Source organism: Carcharhinus amblyrhynchos, chromosome 3 (assembly GCF_965287045.1).
Source record: "Carcharhinus amblyrhynchos chromosome 3, sCarAmb.v2.hapA, whole genome shotgun sequence".
NCBI classification, from domain to species: Eukaryota; Metazoa; Chordata; class Chondrichthyes; order Carcharhiniformes; family Carcharhinidae; genus Carcharhinus; species Carcharhinus amblyrhynchos.
Window position 1 is genome coordinate 61,454,276 of NC_137326.1, and position 24,210 is coordinate 61,478,485.

General features: G+C 45.9%; 1 protein-coding gene across 1 annotated transcript in view; it reads right to left on the bottom strand.

Moving 5' to 3' along the window:
• mst1 (macrophage stimulating 1) overlaps positions 1-23,949 on the bottom strand; it is a 68,343-nt gene extending 44,394 nt beyond the window's left edge. Inside the window, exons 1-5 of the mRNA XM_080184591.1 lie at positions 23,787-23,949; positions 9,184-9,316; positions 8,154-8,266; positions 4,760-4,874; positions 1,922-2,064 (exon numbers count right to left, since the gene is read on the bottom strand). Coding sequence (XP_080040717.1) covers positions 1,922-2,064; positions 4,760-4,874; positions 8,154-8,266; positions 9,184-9,316; positions 23,787-23,838 — 556 coding nt within the window. The 5' untranslated portion in view covers positions 23,839-23,949. The remainder of the gene's footprint in view (positions 1-1,921; positions 2,065-4,759; positions 4,875-8,153; positions 8,267-9,183; positions 9,317-23,786) is intronic.
• Between the last annotated feature and the right edge of the window lie 261 nt (positions 23,950-24,210).

The following is a 24,210-nucleotide window of genomic DNA, read 5'->3' on the forward strand; positions in this document are numbered from 1 at the left end:
TTTTAAAAAATTATTGTTGTAATGTAGAAACTGTCACAACCAATTTGGTACTCAGCAAGACCTCATAAGCAGGAATGAAAAAAATAGCCAGGTAACCTGTCTATCAAATGCTAATTGAGAGAGAAATAATGACCGGGACAATGGGGAGAACACCTCCTCTTCACCCGAAAGACAACACTTCCGACAGTGCAGCACTCCCTCATTACTGCAATGGAGAGCCAGTCTGGATATTGTGCCCAAGGTGCTGGGTGGGTATTGAATCCACAACCTTCAGATTCAGAAGCGAGAATGTTATTGATTGAGCCTCACACAGGAATATATCCATCTGCTTTACTGAATTCCAAACCAGGTTAGATCAATGAGCTCTTAATGTTATTGACATCCTGGGGGTTCCATTGACCAGAAACTATTGATCAGCTATATAAATACTGTGGCTACAAGAGTAGATCAGAGGCTAACTGCAGGATTTCCAACTTTTCAGGCTGGCAGGATCTTCCAGAACCACTGATGACACACCCACACCACAGGTTTCCCGGCATTCAACCAGAAATATCATTGACAACAATGGAACCAGAAGATCCCACTGCTGACCATGGCGAACCATCCTTCACCACCATGCGTTTCACAGTAGGTTGCACAGAAAGTTCCGCACTAGGGTTTCTGCAGCGAGTAACTGATCTCCTGGTTCCCCAAAGTCTGCCCACCATCTACAAGTCAAGAATATGATAGAATACTCTCCACTTGCTTGGATGAATGCAGCTCCAACAACACTCAAGAAGCTTGACACCATCCAGGAAGCATCAGTTCACTTGATTACTAACCCTTGTACAAAAATTCAATCCCTTCATCACCAATGCACAGTGGCAGTGGTGTGTACCAATTACAAGATGCACTGCAGTAACTCACCAAGACTCCTTTAACAGCACCTTCTAAACCCATGACCTCTACCGCCTAAGAGGACAAAGCTAGCAGTCACATCAGAACACTATCACCTGCATGTTTCTCCCAGGCCATTCACCATCCTCACTTGGAAATATATCACCGTTCCTTCACTGCTGCTGGGACAAAATCCAGGAATTCTCATCCTAACAGCAATGTGGGTGTACCTACGTAACTTGGATAACAGCGTTTCAAGAAGGGAACTCACTACCATCTTCTCAAGGGTAGTTAGGGATGGACAATAAATGCTGGCCTCAACAGTGACACTCATATCCTATGAAAGAATTCTGATTGCCTGGCAGGCAACTTTAAAGAAAAATTTACATTTTTATAGCACTTTTCATGACCAGTGAATATCTCAAAGTGCTTTGCAGCCGATGAAATTTTTTGTGTTGTCACGTTGGACGCCTAGCTGCCAATCTACGCATAGCAAGCTCACATAAATAGCAATGGAATAATGAGTTTTTTTGTGGTGTTGATTGAGAAACAAATTTCAACCAGAACACCAGGGATAACTCCCTAATCTTATTCAAAACAGTACCATGGGATCTTTCCCATTAAACCATGGAAACAGAGGGGTCTTAGTTGAAAGCCTCATCCAAAGGACAGCACCTCTAACTATGTGCCTGTACTACACTGGAACATCAGCCTTGATACTTTGCACTCAGGCCCTGAAGTGGTATTTGAACGCAGAAACTTGCCACCCAAAGTTTTGCGAACTGGGTCAGGGCTACCATAACGTAAAAGAATGTGGCAGTGCTGCGGCGCATATTCATCCCTCAGGTCAGTTAGTCATCTGGAATATTTGACCGCAACCCTCACTGCGCTGTGACGTTTTACCAAAACTCACATCCTGGTGGACTAGGCCAAACAGCAGGTAGTTGTACACAAAACTGCATCACGTTGGCATGGGTATAGGCCTTGAGGTGGGCCTGTGGGCACTCTCCATCAAGTGGCTGGAATTCTATGAAGAGAGTTTTACCTTGGTCGCATCTTGGGATGTCACATTCCTCCAGCCGAGTGTGCCAGTCTGTAGTGTAACACCAGGGGCCGTTCTCATGGTTGTCAGGGTTACGGCAGTAATTGAAATCCAACCCTTTCTCTGGGAATTCAGTTGGCATGTGTCTTTCAAAAGTGAAAGCCCAGACAAAACATTAGACGTTTTCTACAAATATATAGCTTGAAATATGAGAGCAGAGATTCCAAATCTCCGTCCTGGAGAAACTCTGCACTTTTAACGACATCCCCCCACCCCCCCACCACCACCATCCCCTCCAATCACCATCATTTTGTATCTTTACAGTCTATAGAAAGAGTCACAGGACGTTGAACAGTCTAACAGGGAGTTGTTGCCTTTGTATTTTCACAATCTTGCCTTGGGAAACAGTGGGAAGCAGTGGGAGAGTGGTTAGTAGACTGACAGGCCTTGATGTGAACACCACTTCCAGAACTGCAACTAACCTCATACAGATCAATAAGGTGGTTAATACCACACCGCAGTAGAGTTGTATGGGATCCCACAAAGTAGTGGAGGTACATTGGTATTGTCACTGGAAGAGTAATCTGGAAATCCTGGGGGCAATTCTTCTGAAAGTGCTGAATTGATGGGAGAACAGTTTTAAATCCCGACTGTTCTGTCACTTAGCTTCTCACTCGAATCTCCCCACTCTGTGCACTGCAGAGGCCCCAGTCGCGAACCTCATTGAAAGCCTGGGGGGGCGGGGGTGGAGGGGGGGGGAGGTGGTGTGGGGCCTATTCACGCCAGGAGTTTGACAGTTCTGGAACCTTGCACATGCACAGTGGCCCCAATCTGTCAGGCTCCCCTATCGCTGGCCAGCCCGGGACGTCTGCAGTGCCACCCCTCCAGCATCCCCCCCAGGGCTCAATTCCCGGGCAATTCCCGGGCCAGCCTGAACCCCCTCCCCGTCCCAGAGTGCCCTAATGCACAGTCCAGCCTCCCCAGCAGTGGCAATCCCTCCACACACCCCCTTACCCCTGCCCGATCCCTCCTGGGTCAGACCCCCTGGGAGACCACCCCCAATTGTGCCCTCCCTCCATCCTAGACTGATCCTATCTGCAGAGTGGCAGCTCCCATCCCCCACCGATTGCCCCAGGCCCTGCCCACAATAGGCCCCACCCCCTTGGCTCTGCCCAATGCCTTGTGGGCAATGCCAAGGTGCCCCTGGGCATGGGCAATTTGCCCATTGGGCAGCACCAGAAGCACCTTGGCACTGCCCACCAGGCTGGCACTGCCTGGGTGCCCATGCCCAGAATGCACCACCCCCACCCCCCGTCGCCTGACCACCTGAGGATCTGAAAGGTTCTGATAATGAGCTAATAAATATATTTCAAATATGTGCAAAAAAGATTTAAGTGACTTAGCTGCCTTCCCGCTGGTTTCCAGTGTGGTCTGACCGGCAACTGTTCACTGGCTCTGGGAGATACACATGCATTCCCGGCGCATGTGCAAATCCCTCTTCAAGGCCGAGACTCACGTCTCACATCGCAACCCGACAGAAAAGTTATGGGTTGCAATGGGAGAATCGCAGCCCCAGGTTCAAATCCTGCCACTGCAGATAGTGAAACTTGAATTCAATAAAAAGCTGGAATTCAAAGTCTAATGGTGACCATGAAGCCACAGTAACCCATCTGATTCACTCACGGAAAGAAACCTGTCGTCTTGCCTACACATGACTCCAGACCACAGCAATGTGGTTGACTTAACAATCCCCTCAAGGACAATTAGGGACAGTAAATGCTGGCCCAGCCAGCAACTCACTTCTACTAGATTCAAGCATCCGGCTGGACTCTAATGCAGCATTCCATGGTCTTATACATTGAGACAGTGTGATTTGTAACTGGTACTTTCTGAGTTAGAGACAGAGATATAACCACTAAGCTAAGTCTCCCTGTCACCATCGGCCAGTCCCACAACCCCAGTGTAGCAGTGTGGAATAGGTGCAGGTAGTGACCCATATACAGCAGGGGGATTTTCCAAAAAAATTCTAAGGGGGCAGTTCTCCCAGAAAAATTCTAAGTGAAAAATTCAGGGGAAAACTGGTTTATTCAGTGGGAGTTCAAACTAGAATTTCCCACACTCTACAATGCAGAGGGCACCAGTCTGAATATCATACGACTTCAGGGGACGGGCCTATTCAAGTTGGAGACGCTGAAATCACTGTGCATGTGCAGTGGCCCCAAAGTGTCAGTCTCTTGTTTGCTGGCCAGCCTGGGACCCCCATAGTGCTGCCCCCCAACCCCCCATGGCCCAATCACGGTCACCCATCCATTCGTGGGCCAACCCCAAACCACTCCCCCCCGCCACATCGTCCCGGCCTGCCCCAATCTCCAGCCCTCCTGCAGCGTTAATCGTTCCCCCACCCCTCCTGCAGGCAGACCCCACCCACGCTGACTACCCACCTCCAGTCCGCCCCAATCAAATCCCAATGCCAAGTTGCAGTGGGATCCGCCACCCCCGCTGATCACCCCCTAGGCCCTGCCCCCAGAAAGCACCCCCCAAGTCCCACACCAATTGCCCCCCACCTCCTTAGCTCAACCATTCTCTTAGATTAGCCCTCTTACCATACACCTCAATACCAGGAAGATTTCTTCCATGCCCTTCCCTGGTAATCTCAGTGAGAAAGGGGTTTCTCTGCATGATACCCTGAAGTGAGCGGGTTCACTCACCATCTTTATTTGGACTGATTAATAGAGCTGAATATTTTCCAATATCAAAACCATTCCCATCAGTGAACAACTGATGGCCATTGCTTCAGATAGAAACCACAAACCGAAGTTAAAGATCAAAGAGATACCCCACCTGTGTTCATGAGGCACATTGGAGCTCCATTGCTGGCAAACCTTCTGACTTTTGGTGTGGGAGACACGTCCCCTGTATGTAACTCCCCTGTCCATAATGCAGCCTTGTACATAATCTACAAAGACAATGTGGACAAATGTCAGAATGTTGAAAGGAGTACAGAACTACATGAAGTACAAGTTAGCTCCAAGAAATAATGCTGAAATAAAAACAGAAAGTGCCAGAAAAACACTCAGCTGATCTGTACATTTAATGTTTTGAGTTGAATGTGACTGTTCTTCAGAACAGCAATTATACTGCTCTTTATGGTGAGTATCTATCATTGTTAGGTTAGGAACAGCCACTAGAATGGAATGCCAGTATCATGTTTATTCTAATAAAGGGAAAAGGCCAGAGGATTGAGTCTCCCTGAATGTTGATGTGGTCACTGTATATTCAAGTGTGCAGCCTCTCAAAGTTGGCAGTGGTAATGTCAGTGAACCAGTAATGCAGAGGACTGGACAAATACCCCAGAAACTTGAGTTTGAATCCCACCAAGGCAGTGATTGGAAATTCAATTCAATTCACTAAGTTGAGGGGTCAATTTCCAGGGGGAATAGATTTAAGGTAAGTGGTCGAAGGCTAAGAGGGACTTGAGGGGAAACGTCCTCACCCAGTGGATGCTGGGAGACTGGAACTTACTGCTTGAAAGAGTGGTTGAGTCAGGAACTCTTGTAACACTTAAAAGCATTTGAATATTCACTTGTGCTGCCATAACCTCCAAGGCGATGGACCAAGTGCTGGAAGATGGAATTAGTGTAGTCAGATCTTTGTTGATCGGCATCAACATGATGGGCCAAATGGCCTCCTTCTGTGCTATAAACATCTATGAATTAATAAATATCAGGAACAAAAATCTAGCCTCAGTATTGGTGACTGTTAAATGACTGGATTGTAGTAAAATGCCATCTGGTTCACTAGATCAATTTTTGCAAACTCTGCTGCTGTTGATGGCTCACAGCGTTTCATGAATGCCCAGTTTTGAGCTGTTAGATCTATTTGAAATCTAACACAGTGGTACTGCCACATTACACAATGGAGGGTATGCTCAATGTGAAGATGGGACTTCACAAGGACTGTGCGGTGGTCACTACTGTCATGGACAGATACATCTGCGGCAGGCAGGTTTGTGAGGATGAGGTCAAGTATGTTTTTCTTTCTTCTTGATTCCCTCACTACCTGCCACTATTTCAGTCCAGCAACTTTGTCCCTTAGGACCCAGCCAGCTCTTCGTAATAGGCATTGAAATCCCCCACCCAAGGTATATTCTGTGCCTTTGTCATTCTCAGTGTTTTCTCCAAGTGGTGTTTGAATACTGATTCATCAGCTAAGGGGGAGAGGGTACATGGTAATCAGTCAGAGGTTTCCTTGCCCATGTTTGACCTGGTGCCATGAGACTTCATGGGGTCCAAAGTTGATGTTGAGGACTCCCAGGGCAATTCCCATCTAACTATATGTAACATGGGGGTATCCAGGACATTATCTGTAAGTATGATTGTGTGAGTATAACAATGTAAAGTTGCTGCTTGACTATTCTGTGAGACAGCTTTCCCAGTTTTGGCACAAACCCCCAGATGTTAGTTGAACATTGTGGGTTTGACAGGGCTGGGTTTGTCGTAGTCATTTCCAGTACCTATGGGTGGTCCGTCCAGTTTCATTCCTTTGTGTTTTATTAGGAGCAGTTGCATATTTTGAGTGTTTTGCTTGGCCACTTCAGGGGGCAGTTAAGAATCAACCACATTGCTGTGGCTCTGAAGTCACGTGAGGCCAGACCAGCTACGGACGGCAGATTTCCTTATCGAAAGGACATTAGAGAACAAGATGTGTTTTTACGACAATTGATAATTGTTTCATGATCATCAATAGACTTTTAATTCCAGATACTTTTATTGCTACAGTGGTGGGATTTGAAACCGGCTCCATAGAGTATTATCTTGGGTATCTGTATTACTCTTTAGTGACAGTACCACTACATCACTGTATCATCATTCCTTCAAAATTTAGAACTCCCTTCCTAACAGCACTGTGGGTGTACTTACACCTCAGGACTGCAGTTCTACAAGAAAGTGGTTCACCGCTGCCTTCTCAAGGGTAATTAGGGATGGGCAATAACTGCTAGCCTGGCCAGCAATGCTCACATCTCATGAATTAATTTTTAAGAACTTATCGACATTGAAATTAATTTGTCAATTAGAAGTCATTTTCAAGTTTAGTCATTTGCATTGTTACTTTTCATGACTTGTGTCTCTATACCCCCAGGTATTTTTCGTCCTCGACTCCACTTAAATACTTCTTTCACCAGGACAATTTCGCAATTAGACACCCATCCTGAAAGTTCATCTGAAGTCATGTCCTTCGCAGATTTCAAAATTGGATGTTCATTTCAAGATTCAAGTTAGAAAAGAATAGAATACAATTCCTACAATGCAGAAGAAGGCTATGTGGCCCATCAAGTCTGCACGACAACAATCCCACCCAGGCCCTATCCCTGTAACCTTGCGTATTTACTTCGCTAACCCCCCTGACACTGAGAGGCAATTTAGCATGGCCAATCCTCCTAATCTTATATCTTTGGATTATGGGAGTGAACTGGAGCACCCTGAGGAAACTCAAGCAGGCACAGGGAGAATGTGCAAACTCCACATAGACAATCACCAAGGCTGGAATTGAGCCCAAGTCCTGGCTGTAAAAGCTACCATGCCCTAAAGATTTGTGGTCCCAACATTGATCCTTGTGGAACACCACTTCCCAGCACTTGCCAATCTGAGTTCCTTTCAACTTTGGTACTTTAACTAGGATTCCTTGTGTGGACTCTTCCCATGAAGCTTCCTTTGGAATTTAATCTGCTGGTAGAATCATTAGATTCCCCAGGCAAATCTGGGCAAAGGGAAAGAGTGGGGGGGGGGAGGGGTGGATGCTGTGGTATAAACGCGGATCCATTGTTCCCTGAATAATGAGTAATCTAAGTAACTACTTTAAAACTGTCTGTTTTCTCTTTTGTAGCAAGCTTGCTACCCATTCTGTTTCTTGCCCCCGACTACATGTGGGCTGAGCTTAGACGTGAGTCCACTATATGGTAACTTTTTGAAAATCTTTTGAAAAGCCAAATATATTACATCTACTACATTACCTTTATCTACATTTGCCATTTCTGTTATTATTACTAATACACACAGAGAGACATAATGGAGATTGTGACTAGGCATGACTGTTACAGCCCTTTATCTCTCATGTTTCTGTCTCTTCCCACATCTAGTAAGTTCCCAACACAGCACTCCTCAGATTTTCTGGAAATAAGAAGTTGTTTTTTGGGAGCGGCCAGGCGTATGGGCAGAGTCTGCAGGGAGAGACATACCTTTCTTTTCATACAGATCAATGTGATTGTGTCTGTGCCGTTCTGTGCTCAGTTCCTGACTGGTCCAGTGCAGCAGCTGGCATTGCTTACTCTGCAGGTTGTAATTGAAAGCTCTATATGGGGAAGAAGAGAAGAGTTCAAGACAGTGTTTCCACCATCGTAGCAGCTCCATATTTAAATATATTTTTTATTTTGAAACCTGTTCATTATGAGGTAAAATTAAACAGAGAATAATGTAAGTATCAATCCTCAGGCTCAGACTATAATCAAGCAAAGAAATTGGCACTGAGTCACCTAAAGTGATATCAGAGCAGAGGGCCAAAAACTGGATTAAAGAGGTAAGCTTCAGGAAGTGTTTTAAAGGAGAACAGAGAGAGAGAGAGAGAGAGAAAGCAGATAGGCAGAGGGATTTAGGGAGCAAATGCTGAATCTGAGGGCCTAGGCAGCTAAAGGCAGAGCTGTTAATAAGGAACAAGAAATGGACGTGGAGAAATACTGCAGACACCTCAGAGAGTTGTAGAGGGGGTTACATAGATTGGGAAGGGAAGGCCAATGAGGAATTTGAAAAGGACAAGAACTTTCAGGTTAAAGCCAGGGTTGGTCAGTAAACACAGGGGTGAATGGAAAGTGCATTAGGACACATGCAGCAGACTTGTAGATGTTTGGAAGAAAGGACACCTCTGCAATTGATTGATGGCCTCATTTTCAAATAATTCAAATATTTTTTGCATTTCCAAGCAACACCAGAGGCACAGATTACACTGTATTCAGTGCTGCCTGAGCCCATCTTCATTCACTCTCAGGAAAAACTTTCTAACAGCTTCAGTCAATGGCCCAGAGCAGAAACATTCGCTGTTTTCTGGGTTACATCTCTATGACAGGCAGAAATTACAACATGTCAAAGCTCAACCCAGTTCACTGACAGAGGAAAACCCAACTCCATCTCCAGCTATCCAGCCTTTACCGGGCTGCACTGGTAAAATGGAAAGTGAATAACTCTGAGGGAGTCGCTTTTCACAGAACTCTCTACCTGCATTGATAATTCCGGGTACAATGGCTGGCACACTCCTCTTCTGAGAAAGGCACTTCACGTGGCCAATCACTTGGATCCCGGAGCTCCACTCCTTTAGAACGGCGGTAATCATTCAGAGGGCTCCGCTGGCCTGGAAAGAGAGGTTACAGCTTAATTCAACAAGTTAAAGTCAACAGTGGTTAACACTGCTGCCTCACAGCACCAGGGACCTGGGTTCAATTCCTGGTTTGGGTCACTATCTGTGTGGAGTTTGCAATTTCTCCCCCTGTCTACATGGGTTTCCTTCCACACTCCAAAGATGTGTAGGTTAGGTTGGTTGGCTATGCTAAATTGCCACTTAGTGTTGGAGGACTAGCAGGGTAAATATGTGGGGCAACAGGGATAGAGACTGGGTGGGATTGTGGTCGGTGCAGACTCGATGGGCTGAATGACCTCCTTCTGCACTGTAAGGGATTCTATGATTCTAAATGGAGGCCACAAATGTTGGCCAGTTCATCAGGGGCTGGATGGGGCAATGAAAGTCATTGCTCCAAACTAGAATTGGCCATCACCTCAGTGCAGCTCTCCAGATTCATTTCAGCATGGGTACTGGGAGTGTCAATTAGCACATTACAGATGTGTTCATAGAGATATCATTTAAAAATAAAAGGCAGGAAAATACTATCACCCCATGATTAATGACCACAACACAATAATATAGACCATGACAAAGTGCTTTATGGTGTCTGGAGCAGTAGAAGCTAAGACAGTATTCGGATATAAAGAGATAAATGCAAAACTGATCTGTGGAAGCAATTTCAATTCAGTCAGCAAGCAGTAAATCCATGAGACAGACTCCCTAGAGAGATGGTAGAAGTAATTAGCATTGATTCCTTCAAATGCAAATAAGACAAGGTCCCATTTGGAAAATCACATTTTGGAACTTGGTACATCAGTAATTGCGACATGATATATGGTAAGTGAGGCTTTGAGTGGGTGAACAGGAAACTTTGGACCAATGGTTCTTGAAGCTTTGCAACACTGAATATTTCCTCATATCATGTAGGAGTCTGTTTTAAATAAACAATAGAGATTACTTGCTATGATTAGTCAATAACTGTTGTTGTTGTATGATACAACTACCAGGACAGTGTCAGGTATAGTATTGTGAGTGTACACTATATAGCATGGGACTGATCTTAATAGACTACTTACAAAATATACTGAACAATTTCAGGAAAAGCCAAGTTTAATGATTATAATGCTAGGTTCTTTGAAATTTGAAGAGACAATGGAAAGGGTGACCGTTGTTGAAGTTCTTGCACTCATAAGGACAATCCCAGCATGCGAAACATCAAACACAGATAGGACATCCATCTTAATGATTGGTTAATCAAATCAAATAACATGTTCCTGCATCTGTTTGTAATAGGCAGAGTACAGACTGTACTCAACCAACCCACACTCTCAAAACCCAAAACAAAACACCTACTGTTACTGAACATTCTGACTGACAGTAGCTATACTAACAACAAATTTAGGATAATCATTCCGCTTATAATATGATTAATTTATGCTTGCTATAAAGCAACATTTGTTTATACGCAGAGATCCATTCTCTGTAAATAAAACAAATAAAGAATCATAGAATGCCATCAGTGCAGAAGGAGGCCATTCAGCCCATTGATCTGCACCGACCACAACCCCACCCAGGCCCTATCCCCATAACTCCAAGCTTTTACCCTAATTAGCACCCCCTGCCACCCCCAACATTAAGCAGCAATTTTAGCATGGGTAATCTACCTAACCCGCACATCTTTGAACTGTGGGAGGAAAACGGAGCACCTGGAGGAAGCACATGCAGACACAGGGAGAATGTGCAAACGCCACACAGTCAGTGACCCAAGCCAGGTATAGAACCCGGTCACTGGTGCTGTGAGGCAGTAGTGCTCACGACTTTGCCAACGTGCTGCCCTATAGTCAAGCTTTGCACCTTTTACTAAACTACAAAGAAGCAGGGGAGTTACTCTCTCCATGTATCACTTTGGCCAATCACTGTTCACTTGCCAATCAATCAGCAACCCTCTTGTCCTGCAGTATAAATTGTTGTGATTGTTTTAAATTTGGTATTCTTGCATTTGTCACGTTAACTGCAAGATGAAAAGCTTTGGCAACATTTTCAATAATATTCAAGTTTTGAATGACCAAACAAATGAGAAACAGGATATTTTATGTCTGAATCATTGCTAAATTTAGGGAACTAGCCAACTTAGTATTGACTTATTTTATTTACTAGGACACGACCTGCCGAATACTGCTTGACTGATCTCCAAAGTTTGGGGATATTTACTGGTGGGAAGCCAATTGTGTTCCCACATGTTCAAATTCAGGGAAATGATAATAAAACAATGTGTCGACAGATCTCTTTATCAACTGCAACAACACTGACACACATAGAGTCATAGAGATTTACAACAGAGAAACAGGCACTTCGGCTAAACTTGTCCAAGCCACCCAATTTTTATCATTAAGCTAGTCCCAAGCGCCTACATTTGGCCCATATCCCTCTATACCCATCTTACCCATGTAACTGTCTAAATGCTTTTTAAAAAACAAAATTGTACCCGCCTCTACTGTCTTTGGGAACTCGTTCCAGACACTCACCACCCTCTGAGTGAAAAAATTGCCCCACTGGATCATTTTGTGTCTCTCCCCTTAAACCTATGCCTTCCAGTTTTAGACTCCCCTAATTTTGGGAAAAGGTGTTGACTATTTACTTCATCTATGCCACTTATTATTTTATAGCCCTCTATAAATTCACCCTTAAGCCTCCTGTGCTCCAGGGGAAAAGTCCCAGTCTATCCAGCCTCTCCTTATAACTCAAACCATCAAGTCCCAGTAGCATCCTAGTAAATCTTTTTTGCACTCTTTCTATTTAATAATATCCTTTCTATAATAGGGTGACCAGAACTGTACACAGCATTCTAAATGTGGCTATATTAATGTCTCATACAACTTCAACAAGATATCCCAACTCCTATATTCAATGTTCTGACCAATGAAACCAAGCATGCTGAAAGAATGAACAGTGTGGGAGATGGTGGGGAGATGGGGTGAACAGCATCAGAGAAAGGGGGTGAACAATGTGTGACACAGGAGAGAGAGGTGAACAGTGGGGGAGATATGGGGAGAGGGGGTGAACAGTCTGGGAGACAGTGGAGAGAAGGGGTGAACAGTGTCAGAGATGGGGGAAGACAGGGAGATAGAAGGGAGAGGGGGTGAACAGTGACAGATACAAGAGGAGATGAACACTGTCAGAGACAGGGGAGAGAGGGGGTAACAGTGTGGGAGACCAGGGTGAGAGGGGTGAACACTGTCAGAGACAAGGGGGAGAGGGGATGAGCAGTATCAAAGCCATTGGGGAGAGGGGGTGAACAGTGTGGGAGACAGGGGGAGAACAAAGAATAAAGAAAAGTAAAGCACAGGAATAGGCCCTTTGGCCCTCCAAGCCTGCGCTGACCATGATACCTGTCTAAACTAAAACCGAATGCACTTAAGGTGTCCATATCCTTCCATTCCCATCCTATTCATGTATTTGTCCAGTTGCCCCTTAAATGCTGCTATTGTACCTGCTCCCAGCACCTCCCCAGGTAGCGCGTTCCAGACATTCACCACCATGTCTATAAAAAACTTGCCTCGCCTACCTCCTTTAAACTTTTCCCCATGCACTTTAAACCTATGCCCCCTAGTATTTGACTTTTCTATCCTAGGAAAGAGCATGTGACTATCCATTCTGTCCATGCCCCTCATAATCTTGTAGACTATCAGGTCACCCCTCAACCTCTGTCATTCCAGTGAGAACAAACCGAGTTAATCCAACCTCTCTTCAGAGCTAATACCCTCCAGACCAGGCAACATCCTGCTAAACCTCTTCTGTACCCTCTCCAAAGCCTCCACATCCTTCTGATGTAGCGACCCAAATTATACAGAATATTCTAAATGAGGCCTAACTAAGGTTCTGTACAGCTGCAGCATGAACTGCCAATTTTTATACTCAGTGCTCCGACTGATGAAGGCAAGCATGCCATATGCCTTCTTGGCTACCTTTTCCACCTCTGTCACCACTTTCAGTGATTGGTGGACATGTACACCCAGATCTCTCTGCCTGTCAATATTCCTAAGGGCTCTACCATTTACTGTATAATTCCTACATGCATTGGACCTTCCAAAATGCATTATTTGACACTTGTCCGGATTAAACTCCATCTGCCATTTCTCTGCCCAAGTCTCCAACAGGTCTATATCTTACTGTATCCTCTGACAATCCTCTTCACTATCCGCAACTCCACCAATTTTGTGTTGTCTGCAAAATTACTGATCAGAGCAGCTACATTTTCCTTCAAATCATTTATATATACTACAAACAACAAAGATCCCAGAACTGATCCCTGTGGAACACTGCTAGTCACAGCCTTCCATTCAGAAAAGCATCCCTCTACTGCTACCCTCTGTCTTCTATGAAGAAGATGTGGAGATGCCGGTGTTGGACTGGGGTAAACACAGTAAGAAGTCTCACAACACCAGGTTAAACTCCAACAGGTTTATTTGGTAGCACAAGCCACTAGCTTTCGGGGTTGTGCCCCTTCGTCAAGTGAGTGGCACTCGCCTGACAAAAGGGCAGAGCGCCAAAAGCTAATGGCGTTTGCTACCAAATAAACCTGTTGGACTTTAACCTGGTGTTGTGAGACTTCTTTCTATGGACAAGCCAGTTCTGCATCCATCTTGCCAGCTCTCCTCTGATCCTGTGTGACTTCACCTTTCATACCAGTCTACCATGAGGTACCTTGCCAAAGGCTTTACTGAAGTGCCTTTCCCTCATCTATCATCTTCGTCACTTCGATCAAGATAGTGAGGCACAACCTCACCTTCACAAACCCATGCTGTCTACCACTAATAAGTCCATTTGTTTCCAAATGTGAGAATGGCTGAATGATGTCAGAGACAGTGGGGGCAGGGAGTGAACTGTATTGGAGACAGTGGGGAGAGACGGTGAACAGTGTCAGAGACAGGGGGTCAAAAGTGTCAGATTCAGGTCAAACATGGGCAAGAAAAGCTTCTTGTGTTTATTGACTTCCTTCAGCTGATCAACTCCTCCACATTGTACATCACTTGGAGAAAGCACTGAGGGTGGCAATGGCGCAGTCTATACTCTGAGTGGAGATCTTCAATGTCCTGGGCCCCCTGTGCCAACACTATAGTTAAGAAAGCCCACTGATAACTCTACTTTCTCAGAAGACAAAGGAAATTTGGCATGTCCGCTATGAACCTCACCAACTTTTACAGATGCACCATAGAAAGCATTCTTTCTGGTTGTTATCACAGCTTGGTATGGCTCCTAATCTGTCCAAGGCAGCAAGAAACTACAAAGAGTTTTGAACAAAGCCCAGTCTGTCACTCACACCAGCCTCCCACCCATTGACAATGTCTATAGACGTTACTATAGAGTGTCATAGTGAGCATTGACTTATTTGAATGCACGTACTAGTGTCTTTGAGGATGCACAAGTGATGCATTGGTAACACAGGCTGTCACAGGTTTAGTCTTATCACGAGGAACATGTGTAATTAGTTGCCTCCAGTTCTGAGTTCATGCTGTACAGTATTCCATATTTTTACAAGTAAAGATTAAAAGTAATCATAACGCATTTTGTGGCCACAGATAGCCCCCAGGCTGTTGATAGTGGGGGGCTCAACGATGGTAACACCATTGAATGTCAAGAAGCAATGGTTCAATTTTCTCTTGTTGGTGATAGCCTGTGTCAGGCACTTGTGTGGCACGAATATTAGTTGCCACTTGTCAGCCCAAGCCTAGGTATTGTCCAGGTGTCCAGGTATTATTCCTGGTGTTGCTTCTTCATTGATCCAGGGTTGATCCACTAGCTTGGTGGTAATGGAGGAGTGGGGGATATGCCGGGCCATGAGGTTACAGATTATGCATTTGAACCCGGACTGCCTCAGTATCTGAGGAGTCACAAATGATACTGAACGTTGTGCAGTCATCAGTGAACATTCCCACTTCTGACTTTATGACAAGGGAAGGTCATTGATGAAGCAGCTGAAGATGGTTGGACCTAGGACATTAACCTGAGGAACACCTAAAGTGATGTCCTGCAACATAAACGATTGATCTTCAACAATAAGGACCATCTTTCTTTGTGCCAAGAATGACATCAACCACTAGAGCGATTTCCCCCGATTCCCATCAACTCCAATTTTGCTAGGACTCTTGATGTTTTACTTGGTCAAATGCTTCTCCATATCAAGGACAGTCACTCTCACCTCACCAGTACAGCTAACAAGGCTGTTATGAGGTCAATGAGTGACCCTGGCAGAATCCAAACGGGGTGTCACTGAGCAGGCTATTGCTGAGCAGATGCTGCTTAATAATATTGTTAATGAGCCCTTCCATCACTTTGCTGATGATTGAGAGTAGATTGATAGAGTGGTAATTGGCAGGTTGAATTTGTCCAGTTTCTTGTATATAGGACTTACTGGGGCAATTTTCCACATTGTCAGGTAGATGCTAGTGTTGTAGCTGTATTGGAACAGTATAGCTAGAATTATGGCAAGTTTAGATCTGACTATTACTTGTTGCATATGCTGTTTGGCACACGAGTAATCCTATGTTGTAGCTTTGCCAGATTAACATCTCATTTTTAGGTATTTCTGGTGTTGCTCCTGACATGCCCTCCTGCACTCTTCATTGAACCAGGATTGATCCTCTGGTTTGATGGTAATGGAAGATGGGGGTATGCCGGGCTACGAGGTTACAGATTATGGTTAAGTAGAATGCTATTGATGCTGATGGCCCACAATGCCCCATGGATGCCCAGTCTTAACTTGCTAGATCTGTTCAAAATCTATCCCATTCAGCACAGTGGTAACACAACATGATGGAGCACATCATCAATGTGACTTTGTCACTGCAAGGACTGTGCAGTGGTCACTCCTATCGATGCTGTCAGGGACAGATGTATCAGTGGCAGGCAGATTGGTGATGGTCTATACCCTTGCCATTCTTAGTGCTTGCTCCCAGTGGTCAACATAGAGGAATACTGATTCATCAGCTGGTGGGGGATGGTATGTGGTAATCAGCAGAAGGCTTCTTTACCCATGTTTGACCTGGTGCCATGAGACTTCATGGGATCCAGATACAATGTTGAGGACTCCCAGGGCAACTCCCTCCAGCCTGTATACCATGTACCTCCACTTCTGCCGGCGAGACAGGATATACCCAGGGATGGTAATGGTGTTGTCTGGGGCATTATCTGTAAGGTATGATTCCGTGAGAATGCCTGTCAGATTGTTTCTTGACTAGTCTGTGTGACAGCTCTCCCAATTTTGGCACAAGCTCCCAGCTGATTATGAGGAGGCTTTTGCAGGGTTGACAGAGTTGGGTTTGCAGCTGTCATTTCTGATGCCTAGGTCAATGCTGGGTGGTCTGCCCGGTTTCATTCCCTTGTGTTTTATTTGTAGCAGTTAAATATAATGGAGTATTTCGAGCGTGTTTAAGAGTCAACCACATTGCTGTGAGTCTGGAGTCACGTGTAAGCCAGACCAGGTAAGGATGGCAGATTTCCTTCCCTAAAGGACATCAGTGAACCAGACAGGTTTATATGACAATGGTTTCATGGTCATTGTTACAATTTTAATTCCAGATGTTTTATTGAGTTTAAATTCCACCATCTGCCATAGTAGGATTTGAAACTGGGTCCTTAGAGCTTTACCTTGAGTCTCTGGATTACTAGGCAATACCACTGCACTACCATAAAGGAAAGGAGGTTTCATTTTCTTGACAGCTTAATTATTCCAGTGAGTTGAACTACTTTTACTCATATTGATGTCCATTTTTAACAATCCCAAAGAGTACTTGGCCTCTTCTAAAGCACAATTCCTCTCTCAAAGGTGTCCCTGACCTATCCAGAAGGGCTCCTTTACCCCTCTAAAAGGGTACCTTACTTGTCCAGATCTTTTCCTGAAAAGTGTAAAGATCACAATCATGTTCTGGACATCTTACTAACAAAAATTGTATCTCTTTAAAGGCAACTGTACTTTTATATGAGTGCCTGCCTCTCTGAACCACAGATGTGCAAACTACAACTCACGATTATAGATGCTGATTTTTGGGGGGGTGGGGGGAGTTAAGATTTCTGAAATCTGACCTTGGGCACCATCTTGTCTATGCTGGGGACCACTAAAAACTCAAGCTTTTGTGTCCTCTTGACATCTTATATCCTACTTATCTTTGGTCCCTTCATCCAAGTCATTGATGTATACTGTAAATAATTGAAGCCCCAGCACTGATCCCTTGGCACTCCAAGTGTTACACCTTGCCAATCTGAGTATTCCAACTCTCTGCTTCCTGCTAACTAACCAATACTCTGTCCCTGATAATGTGTAACTCGTAGGGCCAGATTTTACCAATCAGAGGCTAAGGGCCGGATCTGGACATAAAACGGATCTGAGCCCAGAATCCTCATTCCAGTGCGCCCATATGGTTTTTGCCAGCTCTGGTCCAGTCCACGTTGTGGGCGGGGCTTAGCGCTGCCGGAATGATTGGAGCTCTGAACTGTGCATACGCAGTCTGAAAAAAATTTGAAACAGCACGCCCGGGCGGGGAAAACAAAAACAAAGAGAGAGCCGGGAGGGGGGTGGGGGGGATGAGCTGTGATCGGACCCCCTGGGAGGCAGGCCTCCCGAGCAGACCCCTCCCCGGATCAGACCCCTCCAGGAGGCAGGCCCCCCCACCCATGATCAGATCCCCCCCCCCAAGGAGGCAGGCCTCCCTCGGCAGAGCGCACCTCCAACCTACCTCAATTTCTGCTCTCCCTCCACCATCCTCCTGACCTGCACTCGTTCATGTGGAGGTGCCGGCATTGGACTGGGGTAAACACAGTAAGAACTCTCACAACACCAGGTTAATGTCCTGTTGGATTTTAACCTGGTGTTGTGAGACTTCTTGCTGCACTCGTTGTACAGCCTGCAGCACCTTCCTGGCCTTCCGCTGGCATCTGCCGGAGGAGGGGTGGGGCTCAAATGGATCTCTGGCTGGAGGGGGATGGTGGAGGATGGGGGGAGGATGGACTTGGGAGAATCCCCACCACCCCCCTCCCCCAATCAGGATCCATCTGAGCCTGCCCCCCTCCTCCGGCAGATGCCAGCGGAAGGCCAGGAAGGTGCTGCAGGCTGTACAACGAATACAGTAAGAAGTCTCACAACACCAGGTTAAAATCCAACAGGACATTAACCTGGTGTTGTGAGAGTTCTTACTGTGTTTACCCCAGTCCAATGCTGGCATCTCTACATGAACGAGTGCAGGTCAGAAGGATGGTGGAGAGAGAGCAGCAATCGAGGTAGGTTGGGGGTGTGCCCTGCCAAGGGGGGGGCTGCCTCCCGGGGGGTTCAGATCGTGGGAGGGGTGGGTCTGCCGGGGTGGTTAGCGGGAGGTCTGCGAAGGGTGTTCGAGGAGGATGGGCTGCGGAGGTTCCCCTGCAGAATAGGAATCCGCTTTGGATTTTTATTCTGCAGGTTGATAACAGCGTGGATCCAAAATAGATCCGAAGACAGTAAAATGGGATTTGGCAGTAAAGCTGGGCGTGAGATTCATTAAATCGTCGGGCCGCCCAATTGTGGTGCGGACCAGATCCGAGCCCAAATCGGGTGTCGGGAAAGGTGCAATCTGCTCAGTTTTGGGTGCAGATCACGTTGGAGGCCCCGACGCCTGAATTTACCGCGATTTTGTGCCAGTTTTTGGTAAAATTGGGCCCATAGTCTATTGGTAATACAGAACTTGAATATTGCTTAAAAAATAGCTTTTGCCAAAGCTTTTCAACTTATACTCATGAGGACATTCACAAGAATACCAATGTCAGAGGAAGCAACAACTTTATAAGAAGAAAATTAAGATTAAGTGGCAGATAGACTCTAACTGGTAGAGGCATTGCCATGAAAATGCACGAATTAATGATGACTGTCAGTAAACGCCAGAACATTGTTTGAAATTTAAACCAAATGTGCATGTGCAGTTCGAAAAAAATTTGAAACAGTGTGCCCGGGTGGGAGAAACAAAAACAAAGGTGGGGGGATGAGCCATGAACAGACCCCCCCCCCCCCCCGGGAAGTAAGCCCCCCCCAGCAGACCATCCCCCCACCGATCAGACCCCTCCTGGAGGCAGGCCCCCCTCGGCAGAGCACACCCCCAACCTACCTCAATTTCTGCTCTCCCTCCACCATCCTTCTGACCTGCACTCGAAATCGAGGTAGGTTGAGGGTGTGCTCTGCCGAGGGGGGCCTGCCTCCAGGAGGGGTCTGATCGGTGGGGGGATGGTCTGCTGGGGGGGGCTTACTTCCCGGGTGGGGGGTCCGGTCATGGCTCACCACCTCCCCCCCCACCTTTGTTTTTGTTTCTCCCACCCGGGCACACTGTTTCAAATTTTTTTCGAACTGCACATGCACATTTGGTTTAAATTTCAAACAATGTTCTGGCGTTTACTGACAGTCATCATTAATTCATGCATTTTCATGGCAATGCCTCTACCAATTAGAGTCTATCTGCCACTTAATCTTAATTTTCTTCTTATAAAGTTGTTGCTTCCTCTGACATTGGTATTCTTGTGAATGTCCTCATGAGTATAAGTTGAAAAGCTTTGGCAAAAGCTATTTTTTAAGCAATATTCAAGTTCTGTATTACCAATAGACTATGGGCCCAATTTTACCAAAAACTGGCACAAAATCGCGGTAAATTCAGGCGTCGGGGCCTCCAACGTGATCTGCACCCAAAACTGAGCAGATTGCACCTTTCCCGACACCCGATTTGGGCTCGGATCTGGTCCGCACCACAATTGGGCGGCCCGACGATTTAATGAATCTCACGCCCAGCTTTACTGCCAAATCCCATTTTACTGTCTTCGGATCTATTTTGGATCCACGCTGTTATCAACCTGCAGAATAAAAATCCAAAGCGGATTCCTATTCTGCAGGGGAACCTCCGAAGCCCATCCTCCTCGAACACCCTTCGCAGACCTCCCGCTAACCACCCCGGCAGACCCACCCCTCCCACGATCTGAACCCCCCGGGAGGCAGCCCCCCCCTTGGCAGGGCACACCCCCAACCTACCTCGATTGCTGCTCTCTCTCCACCATCCTTCTGACCTGCACGCGTTCATGTAGAGATGCCAGCATTGGACTGGGGTAAACACAGTAAGAACTCTCACAACACCAGGTTAATGTCCTGTTGGATTTTAACCTGGTGTTGTGAGACTTCTTACTGCACTCGTTGGACAGTCTCCAGCACCTTACTGGCCTTCCGCTAGTGTCTGCCGGAGGAGGGGGGCGGGCTCAAATGGATCTCTGGTCGGGGGGGAGATGGTGGAGACTCTAAATGGTCAAGGCATTGATCTGTGGAATAACCTGTGACTAACTATCACTATTTTGTTTAGCTGAATTTAGGTCCAATGTGTGTACATGTTATATCTGTCTGCATTGAACAGGACCCTCTGTATTAATATATGTAGCTTCCAGTGCATGCAAAGATGTCACACAGCGAGCCCAACTGACAATCTTAAGATGATTCAATCTTAAAGGGATTGGTGGACATGATGCCTGAAAATGGCTTACCCCAAGCAAAACCAGCTGTTAATGATCAAGTTCCTCAGGGTCATTCCTTTTCCTCATCACCACTGAAATAACTCCTCAGAGGCCAATGTCCGTTCACCAGATTCCCCTCATTTAAAATCTCAATTCCACTCCTGAGAGCGCTTGAGGTACAAAGTCAGGATCCAAGTGTCAGTAACCCTGACACTCCTCAATATAGAGACAGGTGAGACACCCTGATTGGGCAGGCAATCATTACCTCAGCCAGGGAACCTATAGTCCAAGAAGCCAACCTCATGGGCCTCATTGAGGTCATTATAGTTAATAGAACCAAATCGGGAAAACAAGGAATCCGGTCTGTCAGTGGTGTGGACGAGGGACATTGGTCTGGCATAATGCTGCCCTGTCTCAAGGCTTGATGTGGAGATGCCGGCATTGGTCTAGGGTAAACACAGTAAGAAGTCTCACAACACCAGGTTAAAGTCCAACAGGTTTATTTGGTAGCAAAATCCACTAGCTTTCAGAGTGCTTGCTGTTCACCTGACGAAGGAGCAGTGTTCTGGAGAGGCATTGAACCAATATTTCTCTTCGGTGTTCACGCAGGGGGTCAAGAATATAGCTGAGGAGGACACTGGGTTGCAGGGGAGTAGAATAGACAGTATTACAGTTGATAAGGAGGATGTGCTGGATATTCTAGAGGGCTTGAAAATAGATAAGTCCCCTGGTCCGGATGGGATCTACCCTAGGATTCTCTGGGAGGCAAGAGAGGTGATTGCAGAGCCTCTGGCTCTGATCTTCAGGTCATCGTTGGCCTCTGGTATAGTACCGGAAGATTGGAGGTTAGCGAATGTTGTCCCATTGTTTAAGAAGGGGTACAGAGACTTCCCCGGAAATTATAGACCGGTGAGTCTCACTTCTGTTGTGAGCAAGGTTTTAGAAAAAATTATTAGGGATAGGATTTATAATTATTTGGAGAGTAATGAATTGATTGGAGATAGTCAGCATGGTTTTGTAGCGGGTAGGTCGTGCCTTACTAACCTTATTGAGTTTTTTGAGAAAGTGACCAAAGAGGTGGATGGGGGTAAGGCAGTTGATGTGGTATATATGGATTTTAGTAAGGCGTTTGATAAGGTTCACCATGGAAGGCTTCTGCAGAAAATGCAGATGTATGGGATTGAGGGTAACCTAGGAAATTGGATCAGGAATTGGCTAGCAGATAGGAGACAGAGGGTGGTGGTTGATGGTAAATATTCGTCATGGAGTTCGGTTACGAGTGGTGTGCCTCAGGGATCTGTTTTGGGGCCACTGCTGTTTGTAATTTTTATTAATGATCTGGATGAGGGTATAGTTGGGTGGATTAGTAAATTTGCTGATGACACCAAAGTCGGAGGTGTGGTAGATTGTGAGGAAGGATGTCATAGTTTGCAGGAAGACTTGGACAGGTTGCAGAGCTGGGCCGAGAGGTGGCGGATGGAGTTTAATGCGGAGAAGTGTGAGGTAATTCACTTTGGTAGGAATAACAGATGTGTTGAGTATAGGGCTAACGGGAGGACTTTGAATAGTGTGGATGAACAGAGGGATCTAGGTGTATGTGTACATAGATCCCTGAAAGTTGGGAATCAAGTAGATAGGGTTGTTAAGAAGGCATACGGTGTCTTGGCGTTTATTGGTAGGGGGATTGAATTTAGGAGTCGCAGCGTCATGTTGCAACTGTACACAACTCTGGTGCGGCCGCACTTGGAGTACTGTGTGCAGTTCTGGTCCCCACATTACAGGAAGGATGTGGAGGCTTTGGAAAGGGTGCAGAGGAGGTTTACCAGGATGTTGCCTGGTATGGAGGGGAGGTCCTATGAGGAGAGACTGAGGGATTTGGGGTTGTTTTCGTTGGAAAGAAGGCGGCTAAGAGGGGACCTTATTGAAACATATAAGATGATTAGAGGTTTAGATAGGGTGGACAGTGATAGCCTTTTTCCTCAGATGGAGAAAGCTAGCACGAGGGGGCATAGCTTTAAATTAAGGGGGGGGTAGTTATAGGACGGATGTCAGGGGTAGGTTCTTTACCCAGAGGGTGGTGAGGGATTGGAATGCCCTGCCTGCTGCGGTTGTAAATGCGCCTAGTTTGGGGGCGTTTAAGAGATCCGTGGATAGGTTTATGGACGAAAAGGGATTGGTTTAGGTTAGTGGGTCATTGTTTTTTAATTGGTCGGCGCAACATCGTGGGCCGAAGGGCCTGTTCCGCGCTGTAATGTTCTATGTTCTATGTTCTTACTCTACCTCAAGGCTGCCAGGGAGAGGTAACTCCAGGCAGTAAATCTTACACTATGACGCACTGACCATGAAAGCACATGCAATGACATTTACTTTAAATTCTTCCATGAGACATTGGTTAATAGTCATAGAATTATACAGTGTAGAAGAGGCCCTTCAGCCCATTGAGTATGCACCGACATATCAGAAACACCTGAACTCCCACCTAATCCCATCTGCCAGCACTTGACCCATAGCCCAGAATATTATGCCAAGTGCTCATCCAGGTACTTTTTAAAGGATGTGAGGCAACCCGCCTCTAAAACCCTCCTAGGCAGCACATTCCAGACCATCACCACCCTCAAGGTAAAAAAGTTTTTCCTCACATCCCCTCAAACCTCCTGCCCTATCTTGAACTTATGCCCCCTCGTGACTAACTCTTCAACTAAGGGGAACAGCCGCTCCTTATCCACTTTGTCCAAGTCTCTCTTTATCTTTTACATGGTACTCTAGCTGTGGCCTCACCAGAGTTCTATGCAACTCAAACATGACTTTCCTGCTTTTGTAATTGATAAAGGCAAGTGTTACATATGCCTTTTTTACCACCCTACTAACATGTCCTTCTAAAAGTATAATTTACCTCAATGCAGTAATGTGAGAGACATCATTATCTAACCATTTAATAGTAAACAGGTAATCCACCTACCAATTTTAGTTAACTTACCAAACACGATTGTGCTGCTTAAAATGAAGACGAGGATATCGAGGGACTTCATTTTGTACAGCTATGTGGGTCACTGATGTGGTTGCCCTACTGGACCCAAATATTCTCCTGTTTGCCTGGGCTCAATGCATGACCCTTTCCACAATCTCACCGCAGCATTCTGTCAATGTTTGTCTTTGGATAACTTATTAACTTCCTAAGCAGTAGGTATTCAACACAAATAGAATTCATTAACTCACTGCATTTTCCCTGTTTCACAACCATCAACACCAAGACCACTGTGAGGACGCAGGCACCAGCTTCCGAAAGACTCCTGGCAGTCGAATGGAATCAGGGAGGAGGTGTCAGAAACAGATCTTACCTTTATTCTGCCAAGGTTTTCATACATGGCAGGTTCTGTCCTGTTCTGCTGTGAATTATAGGA